This window comes from Aethina tumida, chromosome 2, assembly GCF_024364675.1.
Source record: "Aethina tumida isolate Nest 87 chromosome 2, icAetTumi1.1, whole genome shotgun sequence".
In the NCBI taxonomy this organism is placed as follows: Eukaryota; Metazoa; Arthropoda; class Insecta; order Coleoptera; family Nitidulidae; genus Aethina; species Aethina tumida.
Genome location: NC_065436.1, coordinates 14,543,934 through 14,562,666, shown reverse-complemented (window position 1 = coordinate 14,562,666; position 18,733 = coordinate 14,543,934). Strand labels below are relative to the sequence as shown.

Here is an 18,733-nt window from a genome sequence, read left to right as displayed (position 1 = left end):
TAAAATTATAAAAAACGTAACTTACAAATCCATCAACATTATACAGAAAGTTCTGTATAATTAATATGTTATTTAAGAATATACAAAGTTTCCATAGTTGAAATTAATTAACTAATTGCTTTAGACTACCCTTCAGAAATCGGGGATTTCAATCGGAACAGAAACTTGTTTCTGCATCGTCGAACGCACCACCTGACGTAGTTGAAAGGTAATCGTCACAATCATATCACCGACTACCGATTATTCACATCTCACCGGCCCCATAAAGCCACCAAAATTGTTTCATTGACATCCACAAGCAGTTTATTTTATCTACAGTCTTCAACACCCAAAAATAGTCTGTGTGTGATGGATTTAGAAAAGCCACTGACTAGGTTAAATTGGAACTGACCTATAAATTTATGTTCCCAATTTAGAATTAATATATTTATGTTAAGTATTTATACAGTTAATTTATTTTTGTGTACAAGCAAATACATTAATTCCTAAACGTCTTTTTTGTCATTGATTCCTATATTTCAGCACCAGTTAATAAAGTAGCAGTGGCACCAGCAACAGAGGAAAAAATCCAAGGATTCCACGAGGTCTTCGATACAGACTTCCCCTGCGTCGCCGGCGTATTCGTACCAGGAGTTGTCGAGGCTCATCAGGCGTCGTTCGAGTAGCTCAATTTCCAGCGTTGAGGATCTTGAAGATGAAAAATTGGATGACGCAAAGTCCCAGAAGAAGTTAAATACTGAAGGTGAAAATCCTAAAATTAAAAAATTAAGAAGTCACCTAAGGAGCCAGATACCACTGTTCAGCAAAGTGAGGTCTCCAAGTCGGAGGTGGTGGAAGAAGTTATTGAGAAGACTGGCTCATACAAATCATTTACCATTAAGAAGACTGGTAAATTGATTTCAATGGACTTACATTATATCAACGAGTATTCATATTGCACTATACAGGTAATACCAAAGACACATGTGTATATATTTTTTATTAATTAATTGTTTTAGGTTTTGAAAGAATTAATTCAAGCCTTCAAACAATTTTCAAAGGATAAAGATTGTAATGTGGTGTCAATCACGTCAAGCAGTAAATCTTTTTGCTTGGGCTTGGACTATAAAAGCCTAGTAGCAGATTCCCCAGATTTAAGGAAAAAGAAAGCTGTTGAGTTGTCTGGGTACCTTAAGTAAGTTCTTTGATTAATTAAAAGTTTTCAGTCCTGATTGCAATATTCAATAATAGTTTCAGAGATTTTTTAAAGTGCCTTTTAAATTTTCCCAAAGTTTTGGTGGCTGAGACTGTGTAGGTTTAGGAGTTAGCTATCTAAGGGTTTATTGTTCAGTTGTACAATTTCCTCGGAAATGTCCAAAAATGTTATTATTATTTCTATCTACATGGTGAATTTAATTGTTTAAGTCGGTATATTGGTATTTTCTTCGAAATTTGATTGTAAAACTGAAAATTATTTATTAACAACGTTAATATTAAAGAATACATTCTTTATGTTTTTATTCTTCAAAATAAAATATAACATAATATTTAAACAAATACAGAAATGTTATTTTTGATGTTATTGTAAACCCGACAATTAAACAAATATTTTCAAAAAATATTTTTAGCGCATCTTTAAAGGCTGTTGCTTCAGTGGCAGGGGAGCTGAATCGTGCCTCTTTAGTTACATAAACTAGCTGTTTAGGTGTGGAAAGGTTTGTAATAATATCACTTATTTATTACTTGATAATCGGTGTCCCCGAGGTGGATTTTTTATTAAATAAATGTGTATTTCCAATTTAAATTACTATGACAAAATGTAATGGGAAGTGCAATAACGAATAAATTATTTTACTAGCCATGTCATATTTAAAGGGCTAATTAATGTATATATTATTAAAATAAGAAATAATAGAAATGTAAATCAATAATGCTTATATGTTCATTATTTAAAGATTGTACTAAAATATTAACAAAAAATTAAAAATTTAAGTAATAAAATAATATATAAATATTTAAATAGTATTTAAATAAATATTGAAACAATTAAAAAAGATGATTTATTATCGAATCTTAATGCCTTATGTAATAGAAACAAATACATATTTATAAATATTTAGAAAGAATATATTGTGAATATGTCATATACTACATGATATTTTAACATAACAAATAAATCATCTATTATGAATATTTTGGTTTTGTACAACAAATCTAATGAAAACATATAACACTAAAAGAAATGACTAATCAAAATACTTTTGTAATTACCAATTTATTAATGAGTGAGACAAAGGTGATAAATAAACGTATTCAAAAAACTTTTTATTTTTATAAACAATATATTGTCACATAATAAAAGAAATTCAAACACATCATAATTTCAAATTGCGTCATTTCTCTCGTTTACATTCCAAACATTCACTAAAATACTATACTTATAAAGAACCTGCCTTTCCTTAGAGCAAACACAAACTTAAAAGTAAAATCAAAAATTAAATTTACTGTTTGACAAAAAAAACAGATTTTATATAAAGTACTCTATCAGAAACTGAAACATTACTATCACTACAGGTATATCTAAAATTCAACCTTGTAACCATTCAAGAGTAATTCACGGAATCATCCTCTTTAGGTGAATGTCGGTGCATGGACTAAAAAGTTAACAATAATTTGAAAAATCAACAATTATAATTTACATATTACATACTAGTGTATATGTTAAGTCACTAAAATGTTCTACATGTAGTGTCGCAATTTAATTAACTGTTATAAAATATCGGGAAGCACTTTTTCGATTGACTGATTGGTTGATTCAATTAAGAAACGATAGAAGATATCACAACAAATCTATTTATAGAAAATCAAATTTAATTATGGTACACATCAATATTAAAAATTCCAACAAAACAGACAATAAAAAGTTAGTTTTGGTTTTGATTTGTTCAAAATCAAAAACGTTGGTTGTTTCCAAAATGTGTTTTAATTATTGTGAAATGCAACATACACATAGAGCCACTAAAATGATTACAAATTATTTTAAACTTGGTTTATATAGATAGAGCTTTTCAGAAATCATGTATTTGATAATTTTATCTTACTACAAGATAATTATTGTAAAGAATATAACAATAATATACATATATTAAAAGATAACATACTCTAGTCAAGTTTTTAAATTGCACCAATCTTTGGATTTTCAAAATATATTTTTTTACTTAGGGTTGTACAACCCTCTACAAAATTCTATATTATAAGTTTAGGATCCTAACAATAGGATATTCTTAGTCTAAGTTTAAGAAAATATAAAAAAATATTTTAATTTATACCAATCATATGGAACATTTTGATGTTCATATATACAGGTCAATAAATTTTTCACTTATTACTGTAATAAAATATTAATTTGTACCATAGGTAATATAATTTTACATGACACAATTTAAGACAGTTCAGCAAAGTTCTTTTGACACTCATCACTAGTCCATTGTTCAATTAAAATGCTCGATTCAGAGTTTATCGCCGCCTCTGTTGTCTTCAGAGAAAATAAGTTCAGCTGTTTCTTTGTGGCTTGTAGGCTCTGAAAATATATGTTGTAATTAGTTCAGTGATCACACAATTGAAATGTGTTTTGCTTACCTGTCTAGATCCTTTTGATATTGTGCTTAACATCGCTTTGAACTCATCGTGATATTTTTCAGGCCAACAAAGGCGGGTGACAAGGCCTCTCCTAACCGCATCGTCCGCCGGAATTTTATTTGTTGTGTAAAGCAGTTCGCTAGCCTAAAAATTATATTATTTAATATTTTATAATTAAGGTTGAGGGGTGAGACTTACCAAACCACGATTGGGAAGATGCGGGAAGGTTAATAAATATGCCGCCTCGACGGTGCATCCTAAACTCGAATTGCAGGTGCTAAACGTAGCTGTGTCACTAGCAATAACCATATCAAATAAGGGCAACATTGTAACTCCTAAACCTACACAGTCTCCTTGGATCCCAGCTACCAAAACTTTGGGAAAATTTAAAAGGCACTTTAAAAAATCTCTGAAACAATCATTGAATATTATAATCAGGACTGAAAACTTTTATTTAATCATAGAACTTACTTAAGGTACCCAGACAACTCAACAGCTTTCTTTTTCCTTAAATCTGGGGAATCTGCTACTAGGCTTTTATAGTCCAAGCCCAAGCAAAAAGATTTACTGCTTGACGTGATTGACACCACATTACAATCTTTATCCTTTGAAAATTGTTTGAAGGCTTGAATTAATTCTTTCAAAACCTAAAACAATTAATTAATAAAAAATATATACACATGTGTCTTTGGTATTACCTGTATAGTGCAATATGAATACTCGTTGATATAATGTAAGTCCATTGAAATCAATTTACCAGTCTTCTTAATGGTAAATGATTTGTATGAGCCAGTCTTCTCAATAACTTCTTCCACCACCTCCGGCTTGGAGACCTCACTTTGCTGAACAGTGGTATCTGGCTCTTTAGGCGACTTCTTAATTTTTTTAATTTTAGGATTTTCACCTTCAGTATTTAACTTCTTCTGGGACTTTGCGTCATCCAATTCTTCATCTTCAAGATCCTCAACGCTGGAAATTGAGCTACTCGAACGACGCCTGATGAGCCTCGACGACTCCTGGTACGAATACGCCGGCGACGCAGGGGGAGTCTGTATCGAAGATCTCGTGGAATCCTTGGATTTTTTCCTCTGCTGGGCATCTGGTGTAACTGCCACTCTATTAACCGGTGCTGCAATCGCTGGTGCTTCTTTTTTACGTAAGGATTTTGGCGTCTCAGATTCGGTGTTGCTTTGAAGATCATTCTTAATCTCGTTCGCACGCTTGATCATTTCTTTGTTCGCTTTGTCCAAGTTTATCGTCTTTTTGTTCTTTCGAGTCTCGCCGCCCTCTTCGTTCTTCACGTCATACAACATGTTAACAGCACCTTCATCCATCAGTAGTTTATCGATTTCACTCAGACGTTTCTTCTGGCTTGGGCTTTTCTTTGGTGTGGTCACAATCTTATGGTCAGCATTTGGTTGGGTCTTTTCCTTTACTTTTTTAACCACCTTGTCTGGCACCTTAGATTCTGGTACTTTTTCAAGCTTCTTTTCAGTTTTTTTCAAGGGACTTCTGGAGTCAGTTTTCTTATCAGCAACTGTGGGTCCTTCCGACGACTCATCGCCGACAACTTTTTCGTTTTTAACAGAAACAGGCTCAGTTTTTACTTTGACCAGAGTTCTGGCAGGTGCTCCATCTGGGTCCCAAATAACTTTCTTCTTAATAACACGCGAACTTTTTGTAATATATACGTTAGTGGGTGTGTCCTTTTCCAATTTTATCTGTTTATTTTCCCTTTTCTTTTCTGCAGGGGGGTTACTTTCGTCGTCGAAAGATGCCATTTTTACCGCGGAAGATTCGTACGTACTGTCAGTCTCCATGGATTTTCGTTTCCTAGAATAAGTCTTCAAAACCATATTTACCTTTACTTGAGGCTCAACCTCCATTGTGTCTTCAACTAAAGTATCACTTTTTGAAAAAATATTTGGGGTCTGATCAATTACATACGAATCTTGTTCTTGAACAGGATTCTCAGAAAGGGGAACATCATTTATCTCAACTTGTTCTCTAATTACCTCAATTTGAGGGTTTGGAACTCTCTGGTTGATGCCACCTTTTGAAATAAATCTGACTGTAGGAGCCAGGTTTGGCAATTCCTGCAGTTGTTGCAAGGCAATCTCCCTTTCCAACATCTTTAAGTTTTCATCAACAACTTCTTCGGACTCAGTTTGATTATTTTGCTTGACCTGTTTACCTTCCACTTCAGTTTTGACGTGAGTTTCTTGTGATACATCATCTCCTTCCAATATAGCAAGTAAGTCTGAGTTATCATTTATCTTGTTCTGACTTGTTTGGCTGTTCTTCTTAGCTTTGGGAGTTGCAGCTGGTGAAATTAATTTCTTGGCTAACCTAGACGTCAAACGTCTAGCAAACATCAAATCACTTTTCTGTTCCTGCTTCACTTTTGATCTAGCCATAATTTCTTTCTGCAACTCTTCCTTGGAAACAATTTGACTTTGCAAATTTTTGCACGGAATTTTCACTCCAAGTCTTGGTTTGTTACCATTTACAGGATCTACAGGAGACTTAATGTCCACACCCAACACATGAGATGGCACAGAAATGGCGTTGACACCAGTCTTAACTCTCCTCTGAATACTTTTCCTTGGTTTAGGTTTAGGTTTCTCAGGTTCCTGGGTTTCCGGCTCTTCATATGTTTGGATCAATAAAATTTCTTCTTGTGCATCATTGGATATTTCAATGGTGTGTTGGCCATCAAACTGTGCATTATGGGATATCTCACCTGACACAGTTGTAACTTCTATCTCTCCAGGGATGTTGTAACCTTCCAAAGTAATTCTTTCTGAGTCGCTTGGAAACTGAATAATTTTTATATCGGTTTCCTGTGGTTGTATTTCATGCGAAACATAACTTGTACCAGAAGACATGTCTGTGTCATTTGTTGTTTCAGATTCGACAGATGTTGAATATTCAACAGATTCACAATATGAATCAACAGATTCACATATGATATCATTTTGATCGGTTGTATCCATTTTCATCTGCTCTGACTCTTCATAAACAATTTTCTGCTAAAAAAAATAAGTTTAAATAAATATATATAAATATATATATATATATATATATATATATATATATATATATATAGAAAATAATTTACCTGAGTGTTGTCAATGTCTTCATCAACGTCAGAAACCATTAATACTTCAGTACCATTTTTCACATCAGCCTGCTCAGCATTCTGAAGAAAGTTTTTGTGATCATTTTCTCCTTCCACACTTTGATTATTTTCAACTACAGCTTCTTGAAAAACGTCCGCATCTTCAACTGTAGTTCCTGTATTACTTCCATTTGAGCAAGAAACTTCACTTGTTTCCGCCGAAGTTTGAGAATTGCCGTCAATAACTAATTCATTTCGACTACCAGAGGATTGCAGTGAATTCTCTTCTGAAACAGTGTTCTCACACTGTTCCCTTGTTTGTGGATTTGGAGCGTCCATTTGAACGGATGTTTCATCTGCTACTTGGGTAACTATGTCGTCTATTTCTTTTGTATCGGAAATATTCGTTTCTGACTCAACTTGATTTTCTTCTTGACTTTTAGATTTGACTGCTACTGCATCAGGGATTTGAATATCTGAGCTTTCTTCTTGGCCAACTACATTAGTTGATAACAAATAGTTATCAGTAGGAGTAGTGTCTTGATACTGACTGCCTGCTTGAGCTTCTTGAATGTATTGAGACACAAAAGTTTCCTGATCAGCATCAGTACTTGATAAATATTCTGTATTAGTTTGTAATTGGTCACTTACAAAGCTTGTTTGGGTAGTATCAACAACTTGAGCAGGTTCATAAGTAATGCTTGGGTCACTGGATTGAACAGTAATATTAGTAGTATTAGTAATACTATCATTTGTTGTAACCAAACAATACTCTGTAGTTGTTTGAACTATATAATTTCCCTCTGTTACTATAGCAGCATCAGGTTGTATATAAGTTACATTATCTTCAGACAGTGTGTTATCATAATTTATATTGATATTGTCTATTATGGTTTCAGACCCATAAGGATTAGATTCTTTTTCGGATGCATATTCAACATTAGCATTGGAGGCAATGCTATCTTGTTTAAGGCTTACATCTGATGCATAAGACACCTGAGGACTTAAACTACTGGAGGTTGGATCGATTAAATTGTTCTCCATTTTAACTAAAAAACACCCAGTTTATCTAAATTGTTAAATTAGTTTGTGTATCACCTAACCAAAGGATATCAATAATAACGCACAACTGGGTTATGGTATTTAATCTCGTCTCCACCTTAGTTATTGAACTGATTTTTGAAAATAAACGTATCACTATTGATGTAATTGTCCACCTCAATCACAAAACGTAAGTTTCCACTCCATTTTTATCGTATTTGTTTTCAACAATCGTAACGAAGCGGTCACTGAAAATATTTTGTACGCCATTCACGTACGTCATCTCCCAGGGTTACCAACGCGCAATAACAAACTAACCCTACGCAAGGCGCGAAATATGGAAACGTGGTTGCATATTATTGTGTATTAATATTTTTAGTTTTATTAGGATTTTTCACTTACTGATTTTCATAGAATAATTTTTTAACTGCGAGAGGTGACTGAAATAGCCAAAAAGGCATTTTCGGATTTAGATGCGTTTTGAATTTTTAATCTCATTAAATGTGACGACTGTTCTGCGTAAAAAAAATTACGATAATTGTTGCGTCTCTTAGACTTTATTTCCTCTATAAGTTTTAGGAAGATAATATGTCCAATACCTAGAAAATTGGTAAGTAATACAGTAGTACAGTAGAAAATATCCTATATTTTGTAAAAAATGGATTATAAAAGTAGTAGGACGAATAAAAACTGTATAATTATTGACATTTTGGAATAAAAATATTAGACTGTATTTCCTCTATAGCTTTTAGGATATAATATGTTGTATACCTAAAAAATGGTAAGCAACTCAATAAATAGTACAGTAGAAAATAACTTATATTTTGTAAAAAAAAAGGACTCTAAAACTAGTGTAAAGAATAAAAACTGTATAATAGTTAATAATTAATAATTAATATAGTGAAAGTAATAGCTGGAGTATAAGTTTAAATAAATTAGCATCATAAATATGGAAAACACGAGGTAAATTCTAAATAATTTTATAATATACACTTATTATATAACCATAAAAGAAATTATTTCACAAACATAAACACGTGCAAATTATAATTATGAGAAGAAGCTTCATATTCCTGTTAATCTTAAGGACTAAGTAATGTAGTTTATAATAAAATTAGGTTACTAGGTGAATTTTGAATAATAATCGACATAACTAATGGCAGAAGTAGGTCTCTGAAATTATATGCTCTGCAATGTAGGTTGTTCCATTTACACCTCCATATATAAATAAGAGGGTTCCTGATGCACAAACACTTATATTTCACATGCATTAGTGCATACAGCACAATGAATTGGTATTTAATAATTTGCATTATGTTTACTTTATTTTTAAATATGTTCAGTGTATTGCCTTGTGTACCTGTTGGAAAGCCCGAGACTGTAAGTAATAATAATTGTTTCCTGAACCTTAATATTTAAATTTTTATTCGTGTTTTATTTGATTAAAAATATTTCTTTATGTATTTTATATTATTATTGTTGTTATTACAGTAAATAGAGTCAGTGATAGCTTTTTATTCAACGTAAAACTTGAATTTACTCAGTAAACTGTGTTTAAAAACATTACTCCAAATATATTCTTTTAGTATGATTAAATCTTCTATAAGCAACCAAACTTTGTAAATATAAAATAATATTTTAATCAATTAATAATTATCGAATACAATTTATTCGGGGCTTTAACATCGTAAAATTTACTATAAAATTGTACTAATGTCATTGACCACGGGTGGCTTCAGATAACAACCAATTTGAGAAATATTGCCTTAATGAATTATACTGCATGGCTTCCTGTCTTAAATGGTATATGGTTATTTTACGAACAAGCTGTAGTAGTATACAGTACGACCCATCTGAATCCTGAAAGAGACATCATGTACAATAGAGACAATAAGTCTCTCACTATGAGACAGACTTCTACTGTCTCTGTAATGCATGATGTCTCTCTCTAAATTTAGACGGGTAAAACACTTTTCCTACTGTATATATTATATTATATATACACAAATTAATTTTTCAGGCATTGGAAGTGATGTCTCAAATTCCCCAATGGCACTGCATGAGGTACAGAAAATTTGAATTAGTCCGAAGATGTAGAAGTTACAAAAATAGCATACGTCGTTTATAAAAGTAGACTCTACCTTCAACGATCTCATATGTAGGAATATCAGTATTTATTTTTTTATGGAATTTATTGTATTAGATATATTTTAATGATTAATTATAGTATAATGAAATTGAATTCAATTACTTACCTCCTGTTTCCGGACGTCAAATTGTTACCCAATACATCTTGCAAATATTTTATTATTAAATAAAATAATATTCTAAACAAATTAGGTTTAAAACGTCTATATTTATAAATTTCAATCAACAGTAACAGAAATAAATATGTATAAAAATAAAATTAAATCATATTTACGTCAATTAAAATAACAAAAATTTTGTATCAAACAATTTCAATAACAACCAAAATAAAAACACAAAGTATAATAATTAAGTGTTTGTATGCCACTAGCACGTTTGATTTTTACAAATACAATTATATAACTGCTAGTTGAATATGTATGGTATATAAAATTCAGACCTATTAATTTAAATATAAATAAATATGTACCTGGAAGTCCCCTATTAATTTGTTCAACGCTTATAAAATAGAAGTCAAGATTGAATCCAACAGGAAGTTAAACATTATAAAATTGGCAGTCAATTAAAATTTTGCAGACTCAATTTGATTAATAAGATTAATTTATTCTTCAAGTATACAGTACGAGAAGAGTTTGATCCTACTGAATCCTGAAAGAGACATCATTTACAATAGAGAGAGTAAGTCTCCACTGTGGGGCAGACTTCTACTCTCTCTGTCATGCATGATGTCTTACCTCTAAATTCAGACGGGTCAAACACTTTTCCTACTGTATGTATGTGAACCTGACGTCGAGAAATTCACACATAAAATTGCATTGGAAAATTATTTTCACTTTCTGACGAAAAAGAATTTTAAATATCGTTGAAATGAGAAGAGGCAACATACTTAATTTACGTACAAGAAGTTGCATCTTTTTATCCAAAATTTTAGTAATGATTTAATAATTTCTATTACATACAATGAGAATGAGAACGTACAATATGATATACTGACTAGTTTAACTTTCACCAAATGACATCAAACCTTCATTTTAACTTACATTCGTTAATGTAATTTAAAATGAGCAACAAAACCAACATTTTAAGGTCCTTTTGATTTGTAAATAAATTAGATTAATGTGAACTGATCAAAATGAAATAAACTAATTTAGTTGCTCCGATTTAATCCGAATTAAGATGTTTCAAAAGCACCAACATACAAGAAAACTTCATATTACTTAGCAACCTATATAAATAAACTTGAATCATATAAAAATACATAATATTATTAAAATTAAGTAGTTAACACAAACCTATAATATCTAAAATATTTAAGAAATCTGAAAGGAAACTCATCGCCAAAATTTAAATATGGATCAGTTACTTACACAGTGTTTATGTTCCACACCCACATTTAGTTGAATTATACCCTTATTTCATCTAGTAATTATATTTTCAGCAATTTTCATAGTATTTCTGCAATTTGGCCGAAATTCTTTGTCCATATCATCGAATCTATGTAATCCAAATCACAAAAAATGAAACAATTAATTAAAGATTTATATAAAACCTTATTATAATAGAATACTGCAAAATGATGCTTTTTAGATTTATTTTACTTAGTGAAAACAATAAAATCACAAATTTGTATGTACATTATACTCAAAACTCCTGAAAAATAAGACATCAGATCAAATTTTAAATAAAAAACTCAGTTAATTTGACAAAATAATACTAATACATGTACTTTAAACATTTTTTGCAGGTATATTTTGTTATCCATCATACAAGAATATTTAAACCCTAAATTACTAATAAAATTGATATGTTTAAATATGTTGATGTCTTAAATGGGTTTTTTAGAATAATATGTACATCACAATCCTGCCTGAAATATTTGAGAAAGGAGAAATAATGCTTGTACTAAATTGCTTATATATTTACACCATATGTTTTAAACTTACAGCGAACAAAATCTCAATGTAAAACAAATCTCCTGAGCTGCACATTTCTTTGTTTTGGTTAGTATTTTAGAATACAGTCAGGACTTGGTTTTGATCTTGAATATAGGGAGTCAATAATTAAAAAAACAATTAGTTAAACATCAACAAAACAACAACACAAGGCTGTACGAGAAATAATATAAAATATGATAAACAATTTGAACCATGTTAGTAACACCAGACATTAGAGTCCATAATTAATTTCGAATTGGACGACTACAAAATTATTTTAAAATGTAAATAATGTACAGTAATTCTTTGATAACTTCCTTACAAACGTCTACTGCCTGATCTGACTTTGAACGGTTCTATTCTTTTGGGTAAACAACAAATAACATTCAGATATATTACACACACTACAAGGTTCATTTTGAGGAGGATGACACAAGTAAACGGAATGTTTACCACGTTGCGAAGGGTCTCTGATGCAGAGAAACTAGCAGCACTCATTCGGCGGGGCGAGAGTGCCGACACCGGCCCTATACCGATATTTCGTAGTTCATGTCGTACACGCTAGTGCGATCCGGTGTGGATGGCCGTTGGGTCATGTGCTGCGAGCACTGTGAGTTCTGCGGGCTCATGTCGACCGAGTCCGACATTTCGAGGGCCCGAACGAACGACATCGGCCGCCGTCGATTGTCGGGCATCGTGGCGGTCGCCACCGGCGCACTCATTTGCATTTTCCTGTGCACCTGCGGGCTTTGCGGCGGATACACCGGCACGCCGCCCCTGACCGGCGGGTGGTAAGCGCGGGGGGGCGGGGCGTATCCCTGTTGGGTGGGGCTGGTCGGGTTGGATCGATAGAAGTCGGGATGTTGAGTCGGCGGTGGGTAGCCGGGGGACGTGTCCTTCCACATGTAGACGCCGCGTTGCGGCGAGTTGGCCAACTCCCTGATGTTGTCCACTGTATTGTTTGAGCGCGGATAAGACAGCTGCGCCTCCTGCCTGACCAACTCACCTTCGGACATAAACCGGCGTTGAGGACTTCCGTAGCCTTGTGATATCATTGGTCGCTGCGCGTTGTTGTCCTGTGGCTGAAATTCATAGTACGGCCCCGACTGATTCGAGTATGAGACTCCTATGAAGTCGGGCCTGCGCGGTTGCGTTGGAGTACTGGGATTCGATCTGTGAAGAGCAAGCAACTACATTACAAGCAATATATAAACACAAAGCTAAAGCTTCCTGTGTGTCGGGTCTACCTAAAAATGAAATTAAAATCAATAGTAAAATAATCTATCTACTCATGATAAAATAAATAAACAATTAATGTTCCTATACAAAACAAAAGACGGAGCTGATATTACTACTTGCCAACAATAATTTTCATTGTGTACTACATTGATAAATAATATGGCTCATCGGCCTACCCCCCTCTCTTAAAAATAAGTACCAGGAAAATCATTCTTTTAAATTTACGAATTAAAAACATTTGATCATTCAGATTTTTTAAGATATCCTAATTAATGGAATGTTTTAACAACAATTTTTACTCAAAATAAATAAATAAATTATATTTTACAGGTTTGTAACAAGATTAAAAACCATTATTTTAATATTCAATTTTTATGGCTGTTCTTAAAACACATATCTGGAAAATCATTATTTTTTTAAATTTACCAATTAACAGACATTTGGTTATTTACTCAGAAGGCATTTGACAATAATAAATATTGTAATATTTTTTCTGTATCTTTTATTCAATTTATCTCCGGTTATTAAGATATGGTCGGCGAGTTTCAGTTTTTTGAAGATATCCTATTTAATGGAATGTCTCAACTTATGATTTTTACTCAAAGTGAATAAATGAAATTTTCTAGATTAAATAGATTTAAAAAATTGATTTATTTACTGTTTTAAATGAATTATTAAAAATATTTTTATTATAACTTCTTTATTACTTGATTAAAATATTTTTATTCTTCTAATTATTGAAAAAAAAAAAAGTTTGTAAGTAATTATTCAAAATATTTTGCCTCATTTTATTATTTTTGTTCATTATATTCAACAAATTTATATTTATAAAAGAATTTTTTATTTAAATTTATTATTTTATGGACCAAAATATTAAATTAATTAACTACATCTTTTGAATGAATTATTTATTTTATGTATTTATTACTTAATTAATTTATTTATATTATTAAACTGAGGAACTATAAATGGTCGACATCAGGATTTAGTTATTCACCAATGATTATTTCATTTGAAAAATTAATGTTAATATCACTGTGTTTTGAACGTTAAATCTAACTGGACGTAAACGCAACTGATAAGAAGGCAAGATAAAAATTATTATGTTGTGTATTGGTACAATTAAAACACGAGTGAGAAAGATGACGAGTCAGGTAGAGGATTGATTTAAGACCCACATAGTGGCCTGTACAGCCTGTCCTGTGATATCACGTTTTTACATTAAAAGTAATTTTAGAAAACAAGCTTATAAGAACATCAACTGCCTATTAAATTACTCCACAATCTGCTATTGATTAATATAATTTCATTTACTGTGTAAACTTAATTTTGAGACTCATGCAATATGTATTTTTAAGCACATTGTCAAAATAAAGAAATCAAATCAAAATAATAAGAAATAAATAGCAAACTGTATTTAAAACACATGCATTATTAGAGACAAAGAATTATTAAATAAAACAAAAGGATAAAATAATTAATACAAGAGGTATTAGAAATTAAACTGATTAGTTTATTGTTAATAACTTTAATAATCAAGGACTTACCTCCGTACTGGACTAGACATTGTGAGCGGCGTCGGCACACCAAGAGCTTTGATGCGCTGCTGCATGGTGGGAGACGGCCGCTGAGGACCCAACCCGCCGTCCGGGGTGTGGCCCCTCACGGGGTCGAGACCGCGGGGTCTCGGATGCGGACTGTTGCGGGGATAATGCGCTGCGGCACGCGGATGTCGCGGTGAGTCCGTATCCATTGCCGTCGGAGGCAAAAAGAAATTGCTCTTGGAACCGTGTCGCTGAAGGGGTGGAGTCGGTTCGCAGTCTTGAGACTGCGATGCCGAAGGCTCCATGTCGAGCTCGCAGCCGTCTCGTCCCGGCGACATCTAGAACACGACAATAGATTTTGCCATAAACGTTTTCATTGAACTATTATTGCTACTACCTTATTGTATGCGTTGGAATTAATATTTCTAACACCATTACTGTTGTCCATGTAAGTTTTCACCTGACTTTCGTTTGTAATGGTTGCAATTGGCCCGTGTGTGAAGTTCTCCCGACGTACACTGTACTTTTGAGGTTTCAACAAACTGTAATAAATACATTGTTATTAATTTATTTATTGAAAATGAATGTTTCATGTTTATTTACAATGCTTACCTTGGAAACTGTGGGCCAAATTGTGTATAACAACAATTGTCCCAGCATCCTCTTGAAAAAGGATTATATCCTCCCTTAAATTTACCAGTCACTTGTTCGTTCGTCGTCCTGCCCCGTGATACTAACACCATGTGAAATCCCGTTAAACCAAAAATTGGTATTGATAAAAGGCCAACAAGGCCCATTAAAACCATACTAAAACACAGTTAAGGAAGCAAAGTATTCCTCGGACAAGTAACGGTTTATATTCAAAAAGGATACGCTACAATTGGCCGTGGTTCCTTGAAATCACACTTACAATTAAGAATGTAAATTAAACTTAGTGAAAATATACTAATCATATGTAAGCTTAATGATATGAGAAAGAAAAAGAAAAACCGATAATTTCTCCTTCCTATGCAGTTATTCACCCATGGACAATGGTGATCAAAAGTCTACAAATAAAAAATATATTTTAAATACCCAATAACTACAAATATTAAAGAGTTAAATATTTATAAAAGGACCATTAATTTTAGAAAATAATTCAATTTAGCCCAAACTTAATAATTAAATAGAATAGCACAAAGATAAAGGATGAAACATCCTAGATGTGGGTTATTATGTGCAATGAAAAGCAATAGAGCCTGATCTTATAGGTAAAGTACAAGTGGTAATATGCTAACATGTTTAAATCCTCTAACAGGGTTCTATAATAAAAACTAACTAACTTATTGTATATAAAATATTGTATATAAATTATACATATATTTCTAAAATTCAGGAGAAAATTTGACAGGTGTTTATAATAAGTAAATTAAACAAAATCCGAATATTTAAAAAGGATAAATTTCAAAACTTCTCTTTAAAGTGTTAGTCACAACTACATTTAGTGAATTTTATAAATTTCATTTAAAAATACATAGAAATATATTTTACAATAATTAGTGAATGAATTATTTGATAGTTGCCAATTATTCCACTTGCCAATGTGATTAGTCAATCAAAGTCATACAATATATTATTACTCAATCACTCAGTAATTCAAAGTATTTATATTCATAAATGTATGATAAATATCACAATAAAATAAACATGATAACAAATTAGTATAACTACTTAACACAGTAATGTGTACAGTAATAAACACACTGTAAGAGCATTCAAGTAAAAAATTAAATGAATAAAAGTATTGAACTAATGAATTAATTTAATAGCTAGCTAATTTAAACAAATTCCAATATGCTTTGTTAAATCATCATATTCAAATAGATATATTAAGATAAGATTTATTATATTATTTTAAAACAAGACTGTAGACTTACATATGTACCATAAATATATAAATAGAAGTAAAAATGATCACATCATGTAACAGATGTAAGTTAGTGCTATAAGATCCATTCTAACATAGAAACAATTAATCAACTCACTTGTGGAATAATGGAGTACATAATTTCATTTTAAACTTGTACCTTAAAATAGGTACAGTATACAAGTACACACACTTAATACTATATTTAGAATTTTAGATAATGGAAGATTGAAAATTAACAGAACCCATGTTAATTATATACTATTAACTAGCAGAATAAAAAACTAAAATCATGCAATTTAGTAAATAAATGTATTTGTTTGTATCTATTATAATTTTAAAAGGAACTTTTATAGATTAAATTAGCTCAATAATACAATAACAATATTTCAAATATACCTCACCTCTATACAATGATTACAAACACTACAATGTGAACATCTTGGTGGCCTATAAAATTTACATGTAACACACCATTTCATCCGAACAGTTATGCCATTAATATCCACATTTTTATATAAAGGTGCCCTAAAATCATCTTCTCTATCTTCGTCAGGAGGGGCTGAAACCTCGTTTTAATACACACATACACAGCATGATATCTTATAATACCTTTTGGAATAATACCAGGATCCATGAAGGTAGCAAGGGTAAAATTTGCTAATACGAAAAACGTTATAACACCCTGACATGCTGGCACCCATGGGTGTTCCGGGATGTAATACTGTGCTCTAAAAACTTGTTATTAACTAAATTTGGAAATATAAACATACGAAAATAACTTACGGGTAGTAGAAAAATAGAGTTGTTGCTACAATTAATAGTGTCCAAGCAAATGTCGCTGGTATGTATCTTGTTTTTAAATCACACTTGGGCATAATGGTTATAGAAAATTACGGCCTCACGTTCTTGCAATTTGGTAAAAATTAAGTTTCATACAGGTCAACATGGCTGAGGCAAACGAGATAGCATAGAAAAACGTCAGTTAGTTTGACAGAAATGAACTTATCTCCCAGAATAAAATGACTCACGTTCATGAAATATTTACTTGTTTTACGTTTTTGTTCGTCTAGCCATTAATATTATTAATGGCTTTTATATTATGTTTAGTACATCTGAATGAATATTAAATATATATTGAATTATAAATTTAAATTACTAAAATTAATATACTTTAGGATTATTTTATTTAATATTTGAAATTTCTAACTGATGGGAACGCAGAACATCCAACGTAAGTATTCTTTGAGTTGGTAGCATTTGTTGTGTCAGGGGGGGCCAAGCGAATAGGGACGGAGGGGCAACAGCCGATGATAGACGTTCGGAATCGTCGAAAAGGCACGACCTTTATGTCTGGGGTTGTAGGGATTTTTAATGTTTAATTTTAAAAATTGGTAATGGAAATTCCCCAAAAATTTCTGAGATGTATGGGAATATTTAGTGATTTTAGTAATTTACTAGATTTTAGAATGGCGAAAATTCAGTAGTTTTTGGGTTAGAGAAGAGAGCGTGGTCGAGGAATCTTAGTACTTTGAGAAAGTATATTTCTGGTAAGAATCTTTTTATATACCACTATATATAATTTAATTGTTTGTATTTGTTATTGTATATTATTTTACATAGCTTGTTAGAATGTTGTTTATTTAAATTGTTCAATCATTGAATTTAATGTAAAATTTTTCTTAATTCATTTCATTTTTGCTGGTTAGTTATTATTTTTGCCAAATTTCATAAAGTTCTTATAAAGCAGTTGTAATAATTACATTACGGTTTTAGGTTAGATGAGCTCTTGAAGAGATGTATCTTTAAGGATCCCCAATGCAAAAAATACTTTCAGGTATATATATAATTGTAATATAATAGAATAAATTTTATAATGGATTTTTCTCAGCAATCTCTAGTTTTTGGTTATAATAGTAAATATTGTAGTTATTCTAAATGTTCTAACAAATATCTTATTAATGTTAAAAATTTCAATTTTAAGAATAAGTCTTTTTCCTGTTCCACTACACATTTTTCTACAGTTCTTTCTACTTTTATTAGTATTAATAATGTTCAAGTATCCAAAATTCCTAGTTCTAGTTTTTGCCCTATTCTTTCAAATAATTCATATGGTAAATCTGTATCTTCCGACTGTGTTAAAATTACAATTAGTAATAATAATGCTGAGAAGAATTCTTTG

General features: G+C 31.6%; 2 protein-coding genes and 1 long non-coding RNA gene across 6 annotated transcripts; 1 reads left to right on the top strand and 2 right to left on the bottom strand.

Moving 5' to 3' along the window:
* The first annotated feature begins 643 nt into the window (after positions 1 to 643).
* On the top strand, positions 644 to 1,277 carry LOC126264438 (uncharacterized). Its single transcript, XR_007547151.1, has 3 exons — positions 644 to 947; positions 999 to 1,174; positions 1,237 to 1,277. It is a non-coding gene; the product is annotated as an uncharacterized LOC126264438 (long non-coding RNA).
* An 807-nt stretch (positions 1,278 to 2,084) lies between these two features.
* LOC109602267 (titin) lies at positions 2,085 to 7,981 on the bottom strand. Of its 3 annotated transcripts, none has more exons than XM_020018600.2 (7): positions 7,843 to 7,981; positions 6,740 to 7,788; positions 4,317 to 6,650; positions 4,090 to 4,265; positions 3,817 to 4,027; positions 3,619 to 3,762; positions 2,085 to 3,559 (listed from the first exon to the last, which is right to left on the bottom strand). In XM_020018600.2, the coding sequence occupies exons 2-7, from the start codon at positions 7,781 to 7,783 to the stop codon at positions 3,422 to 3,424; spliced, it is 4,047 nt and encodes a 1,348-aa protein (XP_019874159.2). In that variant the 5' UTR covers positions 7,784 to 7,788; positions 7,843 to 7,981; the 3' UTR covers positions 2,085 to 3,421. The 3 variants fall into 3 exon arrangements, with proteins under 3 accessions (XP_019874159.2, XP_019874161.2, XP_049818350.1); XM_020018602.2 differs by having other exon boundaries at positions 4,317 to 6,647; XM_049962393.1 differs by lacking the exon at positions 7,843 to 7,981 and having other exon boundaries at positions 6,740 to 7,827.
* Positions 7,982 to 11,825: 3,844 nt separating this feature from the next.
* LOC109602268 (palmitoyltransferase ZDHHC8) lies at positions 11,826 to 17,591 on the bottom strand. 2 transcript variants are annotated; one of them, XM_020018604.2, is made up of 9 exons: positions 17,338 to 17,591; positions 17,164 to 17,282; positions 16,956 to 17,113; positions 15,519 to 15,691; positions 15,258 to 15,452; positions 15,043 to 15,187; positions 14,649 to 14,983; positions 12,869 to 13,035; positions 11,826 to 12,814 (listed from the first exon to the last, which is right to left on the bottom strand). In XM_020018604.2, exons 1-9 carry the CDS (start codon positions 17,427 to 17,429, stop codon positions 12,390 to 12,392), a joined length of 1,809 nt encoding a protein of 602 aa, XP_019874163.1. In that variant the 5' UTR covers positions 17,430 to 17,591; the 3' UTR covers positions 11,826 to 12,389. The 2 variants fall into 2 exon arrangements, with proteins under 2 accessions (XP_019874163.1, XP_019874162.1); XM_020018603.2 differs by having other exon boundaries at positions 11,826 to 13,035; positions 17,338 to 17,588.
* Positions 17,592 to 18,733: the final 1,142 nt, after the last annotated feature.